This window comes from Anabrus simplex, chromosome 2 (genome assembly GCF_040414725.1).
Source record: "Anabrus simplex isolate iqAnaSimp1 chromosome 2, ASM4041472v1, whole genome shotgun sequence".
Taxonomy (NCBI): domain Eukaryota; kingdom Metazoa; phylum Arthropoda; class Insecta; order Orthoptera; family Tettigoniidae; genus Anabrus; species Anabrus simplex.
The window spans coordinates 62,515,479-62,531,328 of record NC_090266.1 but is presented as its reverse complement, the minus strand read 5'-3'; the positions used below and the strand labels follow the sequence as shown (position 1 = coordinate 62,531,328).

At 38.7% G+C, this 15,850-nt stretch overlaps 1 protein-coding gene across 1 annotated transcript in view; it reads left to right on the top strand.

Annotated features, from left to right (window-relative positions):
* Positions 1-15,850, top strand: part of LOC137498436 (zinc finger protein 341-like) — a 153,182-nt gene that overhangs the window by 78,521 nt on the left and 58,811 nt on the right. The window contains exon 9 of the mRNA XM_068225937.1: positions 15,417-15,607. Coding sequence (XP_068082038.1) covers positions 15,417-15,607 — 191 coding nt within the window. The remainder of the gene's footprint in view (positions 1-15,416; positions 15,608-15,850) is intronic.

Genomic DNA, 15,850 nt, shown 5'->3' with positions numbered 1-15,850 from the left:
GAAATTCACCATACCAATGAACCTGGCGATACCTTTAATGTCCTTGGGAGGTTTAAAATCACGGATGGCCTGTGTTCTAGAATGATCAACTGCTACACCATCGGGTGACACAATATGCCCTAGGAAAGACATAGAGGGCTTAGCGAAGGCAACCTTGGACAACTTAACAGTTAACCCAGCCTTACGAAGGCGATCGAGAACTTCTCGCAGATGATCTAGGTGTTCTTCAAAAGTCTCTGAAAATACGATGACATCATCTAAGTAGTGATATAAGTACTCGAATTTGATGTCGGAGAAGACCCTATCTAGTAGCCTAGTGAGCACAGCTGCCCCCGTGGGGAGCCCGAAAGGCACGCGGTTGTATTCGTATAAATTCCAGTCCGTGGCAAACGCTGTAAGGTGTTTAGACTCTTCGGCAAGGGGAATTTGATTATAGGCCTGATTTAAGTCCAAGATGGTGAAGAACTTGGCCTTACGAAACCATGAAAAACAAGAATGAAGGTCGGGAAGGGGCACAGATTGTAACACCACCTTCCGATTGAGAGCCCTGTAATCAATGACAGGCCTGAAACCTCCTTGGGGTTTCGGTACTAAAAAAATAGGCGAAGAATACGCTGACTTAGAGGGCCTAATAATACCGTCCTTCAACATCTGATCGATGATTTCCTTCAGAGCCTTCATTTTAGGTGGAGATAGCCTATACGGTGGAAAACGGACAGGAATCGAATCCGTAACCTCAATTTTGTATTCAATAAGGTCAGTAACACCAAGAGTATCAGAGAACACCTCGGGAAACGACTGACACAGTTTGCGAATACTATCAGCCTGCTTCTCAGGTAGATGTCTAAGGTCTAACAACATCTCATCCTGGATAGGCGACATAGAAGAACATGACACAGAATTACACTTTAATAGTGGGATTTTACAACTAGAAGCAAATTTGAATGTGCACGACCTAGACTGCAGATCGAGCACAAGACCAGTGTGAGAAATAAAGTCAGCTCCCAATATAATGGGGCAAGACAATTGCTTGGCCACAAACAATTTAACTTTCCATGTAAACTTAAAAACACGAATTTTGACCAGTAAGGAACCTAGAATTTCTAATGGAGATGAATTAGCCGAAACGTATTGAACAGGAGAAGAGACATAGTCAGGAAATTTACAAACCGTTTTCAATTTAGAATACCATTCAGCCGCAATAATCGAACAAACACTACCTGAATCTAAGAGAGCTGTTATAGGCTCGTTATTTACCTCAATCTTAAGAAAAGGAACAGGTGCGGGGGTATCCGCCGCAATCCTAAGACATTCTTTAGGGCATTCAAAAGATGAACTTGAAGGCTGATCGTTCTCTGCATTTACAATCTGTTTACTAGGGGCTGAGTCTCGGGAAGATGGATTAGTCGACTCAGCCGAAGCCACTAGTCACTTTTTATTATTGGCATAGGTGGAATTTGCACCAGAAGTTGAGCAGGAGGGGGTGCTATTTGAGTTTGGGCAATTCTTGGCGATATGTGAGAAGGCCCCACATTTAAAACAGCCTTGTGCTGAACCAGCTCCATTATTTGCCCTACTGCTTTTGACTAATGGACATTTATTGCGAAGATGGTCAGGCGACCCGCAAGCATAACATTTACGGGGCGTGACTGGTCGGCGAGGTGGAGGCCGAGTGTTACTAAAGGAAGGCGGGGGTTCTTTCGCTACACGCAAAGAATCGGCGTATCTAACTCCTTCCGCTGAGACGGCCAACGCTTCAAGTTCAGAGAAAGTTTGCGGGCACGCCGCAAAACACAAGTATGACCTATAAGATGGTGAAATGCCTTCCACAATAGCTTGTACAATTTGATCCTCAGGGAAGTGAAGAGCAAACACCCTGGTATAAAACTTAATGTCTTGTATGAAATCAGCCAAGTTTTCATCCAACCTCTGTACTCGATAATAGTACTTTTGAATCAGAGATGACCTCGCGCGGGCGGGAATAAAGTTTGCAAGCAAGTGTGCATGAAAATCTTCAATAGATGACTGTTCAGCTATGGCTCTTACTATTTTGTCGGAGAGAATACCAATAGCATACGGATAGATAATTTGCAAGATTTGACAAGGGGAAAGCGAAAATACGAGGGCATGATCCTGAAATTCAACTAAAAACCTTAAGAAAGAAATAACTTCACTGGTGGTGTTGACCGAAAACTTAGAGATACCTCTTAGCAACATTGCCAATGGATGAGGCAAGCTGCTAAACCCGGGTGACATAGTAGGTAAAGGTTTCAATGGCAAGGAAGTCAATTCAGAACGGATGTTACTCAATGATGCACGACGTTCAGATTCGTTGTCCAATGGGGCAGGGATAGTTTGAGCAGCAACGGTTATCCTATTAACTTCTCCCTTGGGAGGCGCTTCCTCACTACCTGGATTCACTATGGTGGGTTGATCAGATTTGGGAGGAACTTCCCCAGTTAACAATTGAGTGACCTTACTAGATAACTCGGAAATATTTTCCAGGAGCGTACTAGCTTCCTTCCTCTGAACATCATTCAGTTTTAGAGACAACAGATCGTTAACCCTATTCGAAAAATGATATAGCCTGCCTTGCACACGCTTAATTTGATTTGGAGACGGATCATTTTCATCAAAAAAACTAACTACAGAAGCTAGCCCAGTAATATTCTCCGTGATCGTGGAAAGAGAGTCGTCAATTTCTTTCTCTCCCAAATTGGGGATGGAAATGGGCAAATCAAGGGACTCTCTAAGCTTGTTAGTGTCTATTGCAACCGTGCCTCCAGATTGAACGTTTCTGATAGTTAACTCATATATCAACTCCTCTTTGCGCAAATAGTTAAGAAGGAGAACATCGCGAGGGCCGGGCATGATGACAGAACAACTTGGAAAAAATCAAAAAATTCCAGCAACTGAGAAAATGGTTAGAGTTCGGAACAAACAATGTTTAGCCGTCAAAAGGGGCTAAATTGAGACCCATTCAACCACGCTCTGCTACCACTTGTTACCGCGTTTTGGTGGTAGGTAGAGGTGTAAGAAGGTGCGGGCGTGAATGGGTCTCAAACTACGGAATCAAAGTTAATGTAAAAGTTAACAAGGTTATATTTCCTTTTCAATATTAAGTAATAACAAAGAACAGGTACTTAGTAGCCGAAACACAATTTGAAATGTACAATTACAGGGATTACAGAGTTTGGGCTTCGAGCCCTGAGTTCACAATTTTTGAGCAACTAGCCCAACTTTCCGATATACAAATTTTAACAAAGGGGCAGAAGACCCCAATCAAACCCTGGAGCACTTGCTCCAAATTACACAGTAAAGCCTCCTCGAGGCATACAACCCTCCGTTTCCAAAAGAGCCACACGCTCTTTAATTTAAGCCTCTCCTAGGCCACACCAAACTCCACCTTCAAGTTGTCCTCAACGGACATACACACAGGGGTAAAATACCCAATCTACTGAGGTCTATTAAATGAAAAGCAGGTTAATTAAATGACCTCTAAAACAATTTGAGAGGAGGCGAACTTGCACTCCTAATACACTTGGTTTTTAAGACCTACTTTGGCTCTTAGGCCACTGATGCAAGGGCTAATCCCATACTACAGAGGTGACGTAATAGCAATTTACATTACATTACGGAAGAATTGGTTGAGAGAATAAGTTCACCTCAAGACGATGTGAGTGGGAGCTCGAGAGGGTTAAGCACTCTCTATCCCGATATGTCGTTTTAAAATAGAATAGATACCAGTTGTTTTTACATTTTAGGAAAAGGTTACATGGTTGAACGCTTAGAACCCGCCCCGAAAGTTAAACTGCTGAGCAAGAAAAGAAAGAATTTATTAATCGGCCATTACCTTATTGTTGACCGCCGCCGAGGAAAGAGGCGCTTCCCGCCTCCTGCTATGTACTTAATACACTGAAAGATGGAACAGAAGTGGCCCGGAGACCCTAAAATCAGCAGTTTATATACTCTCGCGGAAGTTTCTAGGCGTTAGGGGAATGAAAACACCCGCCCACAATGTTTTTATTGGATAGGACCCCGCAACAGATACAAGTTGGGGGAAGATACACCAGATTGGTCAGAAATTACTAAAAGAAATTCGGGATTGGATAAATCTAAAACAAGGGGAAAAAGAGGGGTATACAGCCAACTTAAACAATAACAGAAAGAAATTTAACAAGAAACAAACTTTTGAAATAAAAATTTCTCCAACAAAATAGTTCTTTGACTCCGCACTAGGGTGCGCTATTGTTGATCTTCAGTAGTGTCCTCTAGAAGAGAAAGTTCACACTTCTTACTTCAAGCGAAACAAAAACACATCAAAAGTGACACCGTTCAAAAACTCAAAATTTTCCACGTGGTGACATCTTCTGAGAAAGTAGAGAATTAATAGAGTAGATAAAGTTCAACCTTCCTCCAGAAGAGGAGTTTCAACTGGCACAACTTTTAAATAAACGGTGTAGAGGTGTACCGCCCGGTACAATTATTATTATTATTATTATTATTATTATTATTATTATTATTATTATTATTATTATTATTATTATTATTATTATTATTATTATTATTATTATTGTTGTTGTTGTTGTTGTTGTTGTTGTTGTTGTTGTTGTTGTTGTTGTCATGGGGATACTGTGGAGCACAGAAGGGTAAGAAGGTGCAAGCATGCATGGGTGGACAGAGAAAAGATCAAATCTTAATTTAATACTATAAAATTTGAAATTTTATTTCTTTCCTTTTTTTCTCTCCTTTCAGATTTTAAACTTTGTTAAACAATAACAAATAACAGATGGGTAGACTTAAGGGGAGCTCTACAGCTCTCGAAACAATAGTTATTTGAAACCAAAGAGTAATCAGGTACAATAAAGGGATAAGTTAGGTAGCTCAAACATTACACTATTACCAAAAGCACTACTACTCCAATTAATTACAAGTGAGGAAACGTGGTTCCAAAATTTACCACCTTCGAAAGAGCGTCTTTGCTCTGCACAATTAACTAGGAGGCTATTCTCTGAAATTAACAAGATTCAAAGCCTCTCCAAGGCACAATCTAACTTTTACATTAGGTCAAGTACATCAGTTTCCCCTGTCTTGTTTGTTCAATAGTGTAGGTTACATTTAAGTAGAACAGTTGAACATTACCAGAGGCAATAAGTGTACATTCTATCTAGCCTTAGGGAAAAAAGGAAAGATTTCATATATCGGCCATAAACCAAAATTTTAGGAGGCAAACACTTGCACTCCTCTGAAGTTCTTTTGAAAATTCTTAAAATCCTCTGTGGGCCTGTGGCCCAAATTTGCAGAGGCTAACCCTATACTACGGAGGTGACTAGATGAGGAGAAAATTTTTAATTACAAAAGGAAGAGATAAGTTTTAAAGTTTACGAATTCATAGTCACCCCAATACCAAGTTGAATAGGACTAAAAGAAGGTTCACACTCTTTATTCCCTAAGTTAGAATAAGGTCTTTTGACTGGTTTGAAAATTTACATTGAAAGGTTGATTTTTACATTAAGAAAGAATTTTGAAACCTTCCCCTCAAGTTAACTTTCTGAGACTAACCTATGAGTAAAAGATGCCTGTCATTACTTTGAGCTGGTGGGCCTAACGTATCCACACAGACACACATGAGATGCTGTCAGTTGGTACAATTATTTTATTTACACGTATTTACAAATTACACACATAACCTTAATCACTTTTGTCAAAAACAAAACATTCACATCACAAACCACCATTTAAGGACAACTGGCAATCGCTGCACAACAAGATGACAACATTGAAACACAAATAAAACAGATAACTGTGTTAAAGCATGTCGCATATGTGGTTACAATCACAACCCTTTCAGACCGAGTACGCACAATTGTGCGGGTTCGTATTTTAGTTATCCCTGACCGTATTTGATGTTTTTTCGGCGCTACACCGGACTGCAGTGATTGTGCAGGACACGTGGCGTGTATTTCAATTGATTTTAGTATGTGCTTGACCGCCAGGGCGAAGGAAGAAGAGTTTAAAAAGCACAGTTGATCGGCGAGATGGCAGGAAGCAATAGTGCCGAAAGTAAGTATTTATTTACTGCGTTTATATTAATCTAGAAGCTTTACTGAATACTGGAATATATTCAATGAAGTGTGTACTTTGGTTAATGAACGTAAATTTTGAAGCTACACCATCGTACGTGATACAACGAGGTTTTGAATTTTGATACGCACAATTGTGTGGGTCCTGTTTTTCGGATGTTAGTTTTTATTTTGTAAAATAAGCTATTAATATGTGTATTGAGGAGCATTTTAGTCAGTTCTTGACGTACAAACAAAAATTCACACCTCCAGTTTTCTTTCAGGTCTGAAAGGGATAAACTTGTTACATCATAACTCCAATAACTTCCAAACAATAACTCAGCAGTAACTAACTTTACCATCAAGATCGTCCCTTTATATAGGTGCCTGGCCAGGCCTCTGTAATGTTACATTACAAAATATATCTTCGTGAAAATTCTAGAGTGCGTAATACACAGTTTACAATGGATGGAATATTCTCAATCGTTCTAGTGTCTATACTCTTCTGGAAGTTACAGTGTGTTTCACAATTATGTATTACAATTTATATATACAGCTAAGAATAAATTATAATATCAATTTACAGGTACTGTATTTACATTAAAAGAACTGATATCAACGTCTGTGTACAACATGTTTCATGACAGTACCTCATGCACAATACGATGATTCGACTATGTTAAAAATAATAATACTAATACTTTCATGAAGTAACCTCACACACAATACAATCATTCAACTACGTAAATAATAATAATACTAATATTAAATGGATGTAAACCCTTCATAGCTGTGCATACAAGTAATAATAATAATAATCATAGAATAATGATGATAATAATAATCATGATCGTAAAATAATAATAATAATAATAATAATAATAATAATAATAATAATAATAATAATAATAATAATAATAATAATAATAATAATAATTCAAGCTCGATCACTGCATCAATTACCCATAGGTGAGAGAATATCGTTTTCAAGTTATACCTGTCACAGCACTTCTGGTATCATACTTGCGTCAGGCCTTCCGACGATGGAGGAGACTTGCCCCCTGCCTCTGACAAACTCTAAACCTCTTGACTGGAGCGATGGAAAATACAACATCCCCCAAAATGACCCTGCTTTTATAGCAGAAAGGAAGGTTCCAGAATTCTCTGGGCCGAAGTCCTGTACACACCCACAAATCTTATTGGTTAATTAAATAACTATCAAAAATTCTTGATTGGCTAAAATTTTAAGCAGGCGGGAAGAGATAGAAGTGCTAGTAAATTTAGAACACCAGAAACAATCTACGAACAATTCAGTTTAGAAAACTTATGAATACAAAAATTCTCTTGAAAATTAGTTGTCCTCCTCTCACCAGAGGGGGCACATAAGTCGATAGAAGAGACATCTGATGATAAACGATGAAACTTCTTCCAATACACCGTTTTTGAAGTACACATTATGGCCTTCTGAAAGGCGCTCAGTGTAAATGCACGGAGAGGTTGTACCTCTGTTACAATTATCATTATTATTCAACTAATTAGCCACAAAACTATTTATAGGAACACCAGAACCCATGGGGTTGCATAGCTGTGAGCTTGCTTTCAGAAGATGGTTGGTTCGTATCCAATCATTGGCAGCCCTGAAGATGGTATTCCATGATTTCCCTTATTCACATCAGTTAAATGCTGGCTGGGGCTACACCTTGATTAAAACCGCAGCTGCTACCTTCCCAATCCTATTACTTTCTCATCTTTCCATCGCAAAAATCCTTTGGTGTGTTAGTGTGATGTTAAACCACTAAGAAAAAAAAAAGAACAAAAAGACCAAAACAACAGAACCCATACATTGTATCAGATCTTGTTAGTAAAATCATTTTAGAAAAATGTCATCAATTTCTGGTCACGTTCTTCAGAGGCAGTCACCCTGCCAATCTGAGAGAAAATAAACAAGTCATTTACCAGTTTGTACTGGCAGTTTTTTTTACATGATCACAGTTAAAATTCAAGAAAGCACAATGGAATCTATCACAGTGGCAACTTAGCAGATTCAGTTGTCAGTGCCTGAGAGACCTACTTTCTTGGAGTGGAAGCCAGTATTTCTTTTTTAAGTTTTGATGTAGTTAGTCTATAATTATGAGGTTCTTCTGTATGTCAAAACTGATTTCTTCTGTCATCCCAATAATGCTGGCCATAATGGTGAGAGTTTGCCAAAACACACCACAGAACCATTTGTGATTCCTCCACCTAACACTTCCCTACACCAAAAGCGCTAGTGTCTGCCATAGCGTCACTTTGCCTTTTCTCATTATTGCACGTTTTTTCTGCCACCTCCAGAGTAATATCTCAGAAGAGGCAAGATCGAATGACTGTTCAATTTTCGTACGTGTACTATGTTCTCCTTTCCTTCATTCATCAAGATCAAGTGCAACATAAAGGGACTTTTTGTCATAACTGCAGGTACCTGTCCACAACTTGCCTTCAGCCCCTGTGGGTGGGGGATGCAGACAAAGAATACACCCACGGTATCCCCTGCCTTTTGTAAGAAGCGACTAAAAGGGGCAACCAAGGGATGATTGAATTAGTACCATGAAACTACTTGTGATTAGTACCATCACGCGGGGAACACTATGGGTCGCCTTTACTTGTGAGTATTACCACTATGTTAGGTACACAATACATTTGTGATTAGCAGCAGCAGAGAATGGTTCACTGTGGGTTTCCGGTACCTGTGATTAGTACCACTATACGCAGCACATCATGGGCTTACGTTGCTTGTGTTTAGTACCATTATGTGAGAAATACCACAGGTCAGGGCGTTGCCTGTGATTAGTACCACTGTACGAGCAACACCATTGGTCTGCGTTGCCTGTGATTTGTACTCACTGCGTAAGGAATACCACAGGATAGTATGAGTCCCTGTGATTAGTACACCTATATGAGGTGCACCATGGATTTGCGTTGCCCACGAATGGCGCCATTATGTGAGAAACACCATAGATCTGCATTACCTGTGTGACGTACAATACTTGTGTGTAGTACCATAATGTTTGGAACACAGTGAGTTTATGCTACTTTTAATTAGTATGACAACTTGAGAAATGCCATGGTTCTACTTTACTAGCAGTAAGTACCATTATGAGTGACCGTTGACCTGGATTTTGAACCCATTTAGACAACATGCATCATTGATTAAGGATTGTGCTTTGTAAGCAGTCCCTTGGTCAAAAGTATAGTTTCTAGGAAGGCAAGGCATTGCGGGTCGGATGCAGTGATTGTTTTTAATTCATATTCATCCATTCATTCTTCATCATCATGTTTTGAATTCTGGTCATTGGATGAATTTTGGACTTTTAAATTTTCATTGCATTTCATCTCATTTTGTACCATAAGGGGCCAATGACCTACATGTTAGGACCTTCTAAACAACAAGCACCATCATCACAACTTGCATTCAGATGGTGTTCATTGATTTATTACCTGAACCAGGGAGACTGATAGGTGAAGTCTTTGAGGTGTTACATACAGTACATTCCAAAAGTGAAAACTGTTTGTGCCCAGTGTAATATTTTAATTCTGTTTATTTAACGTTGAAAGTAGTGAAAATACGCACAAAGACATGCCATGAGTAGCTCATGGGTGAAGTAGGAACACAGATGGTCATCTTTCCGTACAGTAAAACTTTGCTTATACGTTTTCCAGGGGGCCGAAGAAAAAATTGTCGGTGTGAAAAGCGCTTAAATGAAATTCTGTAAATATGAAGCTGGGTTATATTCCAAAATATGGTAATATGAAACAAGATAATTAATGTTATTGTTTTTACATCAAGCCTCCATGGCTCAGGCGGCAGCATGCTGGCCTCTCACCGCTGGATGCCATGGTTCAAATCCTGGTCACTCCATGTGAGATTTGTGCTGGACAAAGCAGAGGCAGGACAGGTTTTTCTCTGGGTACTCTGATTTTCCCTGTCATCTTTCATTCCAGCAACACTGTCCATTAACATTTCATTTCTCAGTCATTTGTCATTGTCCCAGAGGAGTGCGACAGTCCTCGGCAGCTGGCATATCTCTTATTCTCACCACTCGATGGGGACTTCATTCATTACATTCCTGACCCAGTCGAACAACTGGAAACAGGCTGTGGATTTTCAGTTTTTGCTTTTATATCACACTAACTACTTTTGATGATTTTGCTGACGTATTTGAGCACCTTCAGATACCACCGGACTGAGCTGGGATTGAACCTGACAAGTTGGGGTCAGAAGGCCAGTGCCTCAGCCATCTGAGCCACTCAGCCCGACAATATGAAACAATATGAACACAAAAGAAATGCAGTCAGAGAGAAAAAAAATACAAATAGAGGGGAAGAGTCACTTTATGGTATAAAGTAGTCCGTTATCTTGGCTTCTTTTTGCAGGCCATGTCAAGAACAGTATTCTCAAACCGGTGCAATTCAGTCATTATTTCCTCAGAAATGTGACGGCTCATCACAAAATGTTTGATAGTCCATAGAGCATCAGAGAGGGGAAGAGTCACTTTATGGTATAAAGTAGTCCGTTATCTTGGCTTCTTTTTGCAGGCCATGTCATGAACAGTATTCTCAAACCAGTGCAATTCAGTCATTATTTCCTCAGAACTGTGACGGCTCATCACAAAATGTTTGATAGTTCATAGAGCATTCACAGGATCATTAAAGTCCACTGAAGTATGCTGTGACTCCTCGGTATCATCGTCGCCATCATTGTCGTTTTCACAGTCCTCACTGAGACCCTTTTGTGCGTCTGCAGCTATCTTAGAGATAGTCATGGCTTCTGCAGTGATGAGGTGAACATCAACTTTTATGTATTCCTCGAATGATGCCTCATTTTCCAATTTCCTCCATTCGCCGCCATTATCAGGAGCAGCTCCATTATCCTCATCATAACAGCTACCTTCAAATCCAGCTTTCCAGGCAAAGTTTCAAACTGTAACTTCTGGAACATGGTGGCTTGATACTGCGATGTAATTCTTTTCCTACCATAAGAAAAGAAAATAGTATATACTAATTTATTGTTTTTAATTTGCTTGAAGACACAAGATTATTATAACACCTCAGAGAATAGTATCTTTTAATGATTGGTACTGCACGAAGTCCTAAGGCAGATATTTCACAGAAACATGAATAAAAATACAAAAAGAGGGAATAAATAAATGCAATTTCACTTTTAATATATTGATTTTCATTTCGTGCTTCTTTCCGATGTTTGCACATCTGATTGTGAGCTGCACCAGTATCTTAAGATAATTCAACTTGAAGTTGCATATCACTCCAAGCTCGAGTGGGTACAACTTGCTCATGCAATTCGCAGGGAAAAATTCCACAGTCACATTCCTCAGATAAGAAGTAACAAGAGGATGTGCTGCGCATCGGTCCACAAACTGTAGGATCATACAACCTTTCACTCCCATTTTGTTATCCACGCTTTGAAGCCAGTCTTCAAAAACTTTTGTAGTCACCCAGGATTTCTTATTGTTGGTGTATTTCATAGGGAGTACAGTAGAGTCTCGATTATCCGACCTAAACGGGACCTGGAGTACGTCGGATCACCGAAAATGTTGGATAATAATGAATAACTTTGAAAATGAACTGAAACAAACAGGAAGGCTATACTCTAGTACTAAAACAATGACATGTTTTCCGGTACTCTGTTTATTGAATCATCAATTCAATTGTACAGTACATGCAGTATTGAACGAAAACATTCCAGATGTCTTACAAAAGGAAACTTTTCTCCACAGATATTAAGCTGCCTATTGCTGTACCGTTTTTTCCACCGATCAAGCCACCCAGCACTGGCAGGAAAATTAGGGTCCCCTTCATTAAACTCCTTCTGGAAATACGCAGCCTTTTCCTGTAGAACGGGGCCAGATATTGGCAGGTCCTTCTCCCGGTGTTGAGATAACCAAAGAAATAGTGCTTCACTTACTTTTTCATACTCACATTTTTCATTTTTTCTCTGCTCTGGTAGAGCACCCCTTTTAAATTTCTTCCCTCTGTTTTTTCCAGTCTCCCACTGTAACAGATCCAACATCCATAATCTGAAGCCACATTTTGAAGAATTTCCCCCTTGTCCAGTCTCTTTAATGCATTCAAGTTCTCTTCTATAGAAACAATCACTTTCTTCGATTTACTCGCTATACTCACAGAGGATATGAAAACTATAACATCCGCACCCAACCAATACTACAATGAACAATGACTGAAGACTCTCTGCACCTGTCCTTGAGAAAAAAACTGTCCTACCGCCAGTGGTCAGGCCAGTGCTTGTCCCATGGTCGCACCCTCCACAGCGGGTGTGCCTGAATTTAGTCTCCAGCAAAAGTTCAAATTAAGTCTACCAGTGTTGGATAACATGGAATGTCGGATAAGCGAAGGTCGGATGAGCGAGACTCTATTGTATAGCAATATTTTAAAACATTGCGGCCTTGAAAATTTGCCAATTGTCAGCGGAGAAAGCTTTTCACTTCCGTCACTATTGGCACACAACAGAACTGTTGCCACATTGTTTGCTATGTTTCCCACAATGACAGCTTTCCCCTTTGAAAGCCAATGTACATCCAGGCATTAAATTAAAAAAGAGGCTTATGTCATCCATTTTGAAAATGCCATTAGGAGCAAATCAAGACGTCAGTTCTTTCAAACAGTTTTCTTTTCAATTTTGCATAGTCTTGGCATCAAAACTTCTCCTTTCCCCACACACATTGTGACTGCCAATACTGTGTCTAACCTTAAATTTGTGTAGCCAGCCAGATGAAGCACTAATATCTTCTACACCAAGTCTGATCGCTAGTTTACTTACCTTCTCACAAAGTATTGATTCACCGATTGGAATGCCTTCTGCTTTATATTGTCTAAACCGCTGTTATAAACAATCTTCCAGGCATTCGTATTTTCCGCTCTGAATGCGGGTCCGCTTATTTATCCTATTACCTAACATGCACGCTTTCTTCAATTTCCGCTCCCTTAGCTACTATCGTATTTAAGGTAGATGAAGCAATCCCAATTTCTTAACAACTTCAACTTGTTTTATGTTGCCGCTCTACTTCACTAAACTCAGAATACGTAATTCTTCAGCAATTGTAATGCACGCTCTCTTTCTTTCATCTATGTTAATTAACGAATCTCATGACTGTAGTCAGCTTTATACCAACTATATTTCCATATGTTGAGGAAAAGTGGCATAGACAGTTGGTTGTGTGTCAATATTTCGATTCTCAAAATATTATTATGGTACATAAATGAATGTTGACATCAGTGATATTTATCAAGACCAAATCATTAAAAGTTGCACAAAGATTTTCCATATACTCCAAGTCACAACTGAAGCATACAACACCAAAACGTATGCCCAAAAATAGCTGCAAGGTCACTCACACTAGCAATCATTCGTGTTGAGGTACAATTTCCAAGAAAAGTACAGTGCAAGTCATAAGTTTGTGTTTCTTGCGATTTTGAAGACGTAAACTGCCATAAATGTATAACGGATGCATTTTGCCCTCAAAGACTTAAGATATAAGCTTAAAAATTGTATAAATGGAAGATGTATAATTGAAATAACTCGCCATAATGCCTATAGGATTTTGACAGGACCCATGAAAGAAAAAACATGTAGGTGTGAAAAGAAGTTTAACTGTAGTCAGCTTTATACCAACTATATTTCCATATGTTGAGGAAAAGTGGCATAGACAGTTGGTTGTGTGTCAATATTTCGATTCTCAAAATATTATTATGGTACATAAATGAATGTTGACATCAGTGATATTTATCAAGACCAAATCATTAAAAGTTGCACAAAGATTTTCCATATACAAAACCCGAACATATCCCAGGGTCGAACCATGCCCATAATACCCTTTGGAATAGTTTATTAATTAATTAATTAATTAATTTCTTTATTTAACAGTGCCAAAGTGTGGGCTCATGGTTCTGTCTTGCACTTAACCACGTAAATTACAAGATAATACATACATATAGAGAATATATAATGAAGAATGAAAGCAAAGCTCAACAAATAACAATAAGATAAAAACGAATCCAATGCATGAAAATTAAAAAGAATGATAAAAAGTCATAATGAAAAAGTTACACAGAAACTGATAAATATAAGCAATGCATAAACAAAACACAATACATAATATACCAATGGAAATACAACTATGGCCATAAACAGTGATCAATATACATGAGTTAAAAGCTAAACATTATGTACATTTATTATTATTAGGTATTATTATTATTATTATTATTATTATTATTATTATTATTATTATTATTATCATATGGCATTTATAAGCATAATGTGCAAAAATATACAAAGAACATATAAGTTAAAAACAGAGAAATAATTAAACTACAGTAGAATGCCCAGCTTCGACAACCAGTCCACTGGTGTCAATTCATTCAGAGCCTGTAAACCATCCTTCAATGCTAACAGTGGACAGTTCTCAACGACATGAAGCAATGTCTGCTTTTCAGCACCACACTCACATGCAGCACTTTCACAATATCCCCACTTTTTTGTCATACATCGGCACCTGCCATGACCTGTTCTGAAACGGTTGAGTTTTGACCACTCATGTCGAGGAAGATTGAAACCTGGCACATTTTTCGTTGGGTCTTTAATCAGAAAGGCGTTGGTGGGTGGACATTGTTTGCATCACTGTCTCCATTCATCTGTTACACTGAATTTTTCATGGGAGTGAAGATGATGATGATGATGATGCTTGTTGTTTAAAGAGGTCTAACATCTAGGTCATCGGCCCATAATGACGCGAAATGAGACAAAATATAATGACAAATTAAAAGTCAAATATCCTCCCCTGACCAGAATTCAAAACATGAGAATCCCTTTTTCAACTGGGATGACTCTTTCTATTGCTTCCTGAATACGGTTAAGTATAACTCTGTAACAATAAAATTATTATAATAACCTAATATTCATTATGTGAACAACAGTGTTCTTCAGCTGTGTAATAAAATGCCAATGTTACTTGTCTACCTACCACAATCTGTGTGATCTACCAATCTACCATACGTCACCAATCGTCACCAATCACACAAAACATTCAGCGGTATTCAGCAGGTAATTTCTGCATGCAGTTTTAAATTTTGATATTGACTTAGGTGGAAGAGAATTCCAAAGTCGTGACCCACCCACAACGAAGGATGTATTACACATTTCTAAGACCTCCTTTGTCAGCAATTACTAAAAAATGTTATCATTCCTAAAATAGAAATTCCTAAGAGTAGAGAAGTTATTGTAAGGATTAAGCTGAGAGATATATTTATTGTTATTTCATGACTCATAATCATTTCATTAAGGTATACAAGTGCATTCAACGGAACTGCCAGAATACTTACCTAGACTTGGATTCCTTCCTGGAGCATACAGCAGGTCACTCGAATGAAGGTCAGTATTGCTGCCATATCTGCTGCAAGAAGTTCACATCACTAACTGATCTTGGTGTGCATCAAGACTGCCACGATCAAATGAAGGTGAAGGAAGGTACGAAGTTCAGGTAAGAGTACACTCCTTTTGTTAAATATACTTTACTACTGCTGAACATCTGTAACATGTATCTGAATTTACAGCCTCAAAGAACTGCTCTAGTACATTGGTGGACAAAGGAGTGTTACATTTTTATTAAGGAGTAGATTTAGAACTGGACTGAAGGAATGTTACTAGTGGCACATTGATCAGAAATTCCTGTTCCAAAACTCGATAAATTCAGTCCTCATTACAATAAAATCTCAAA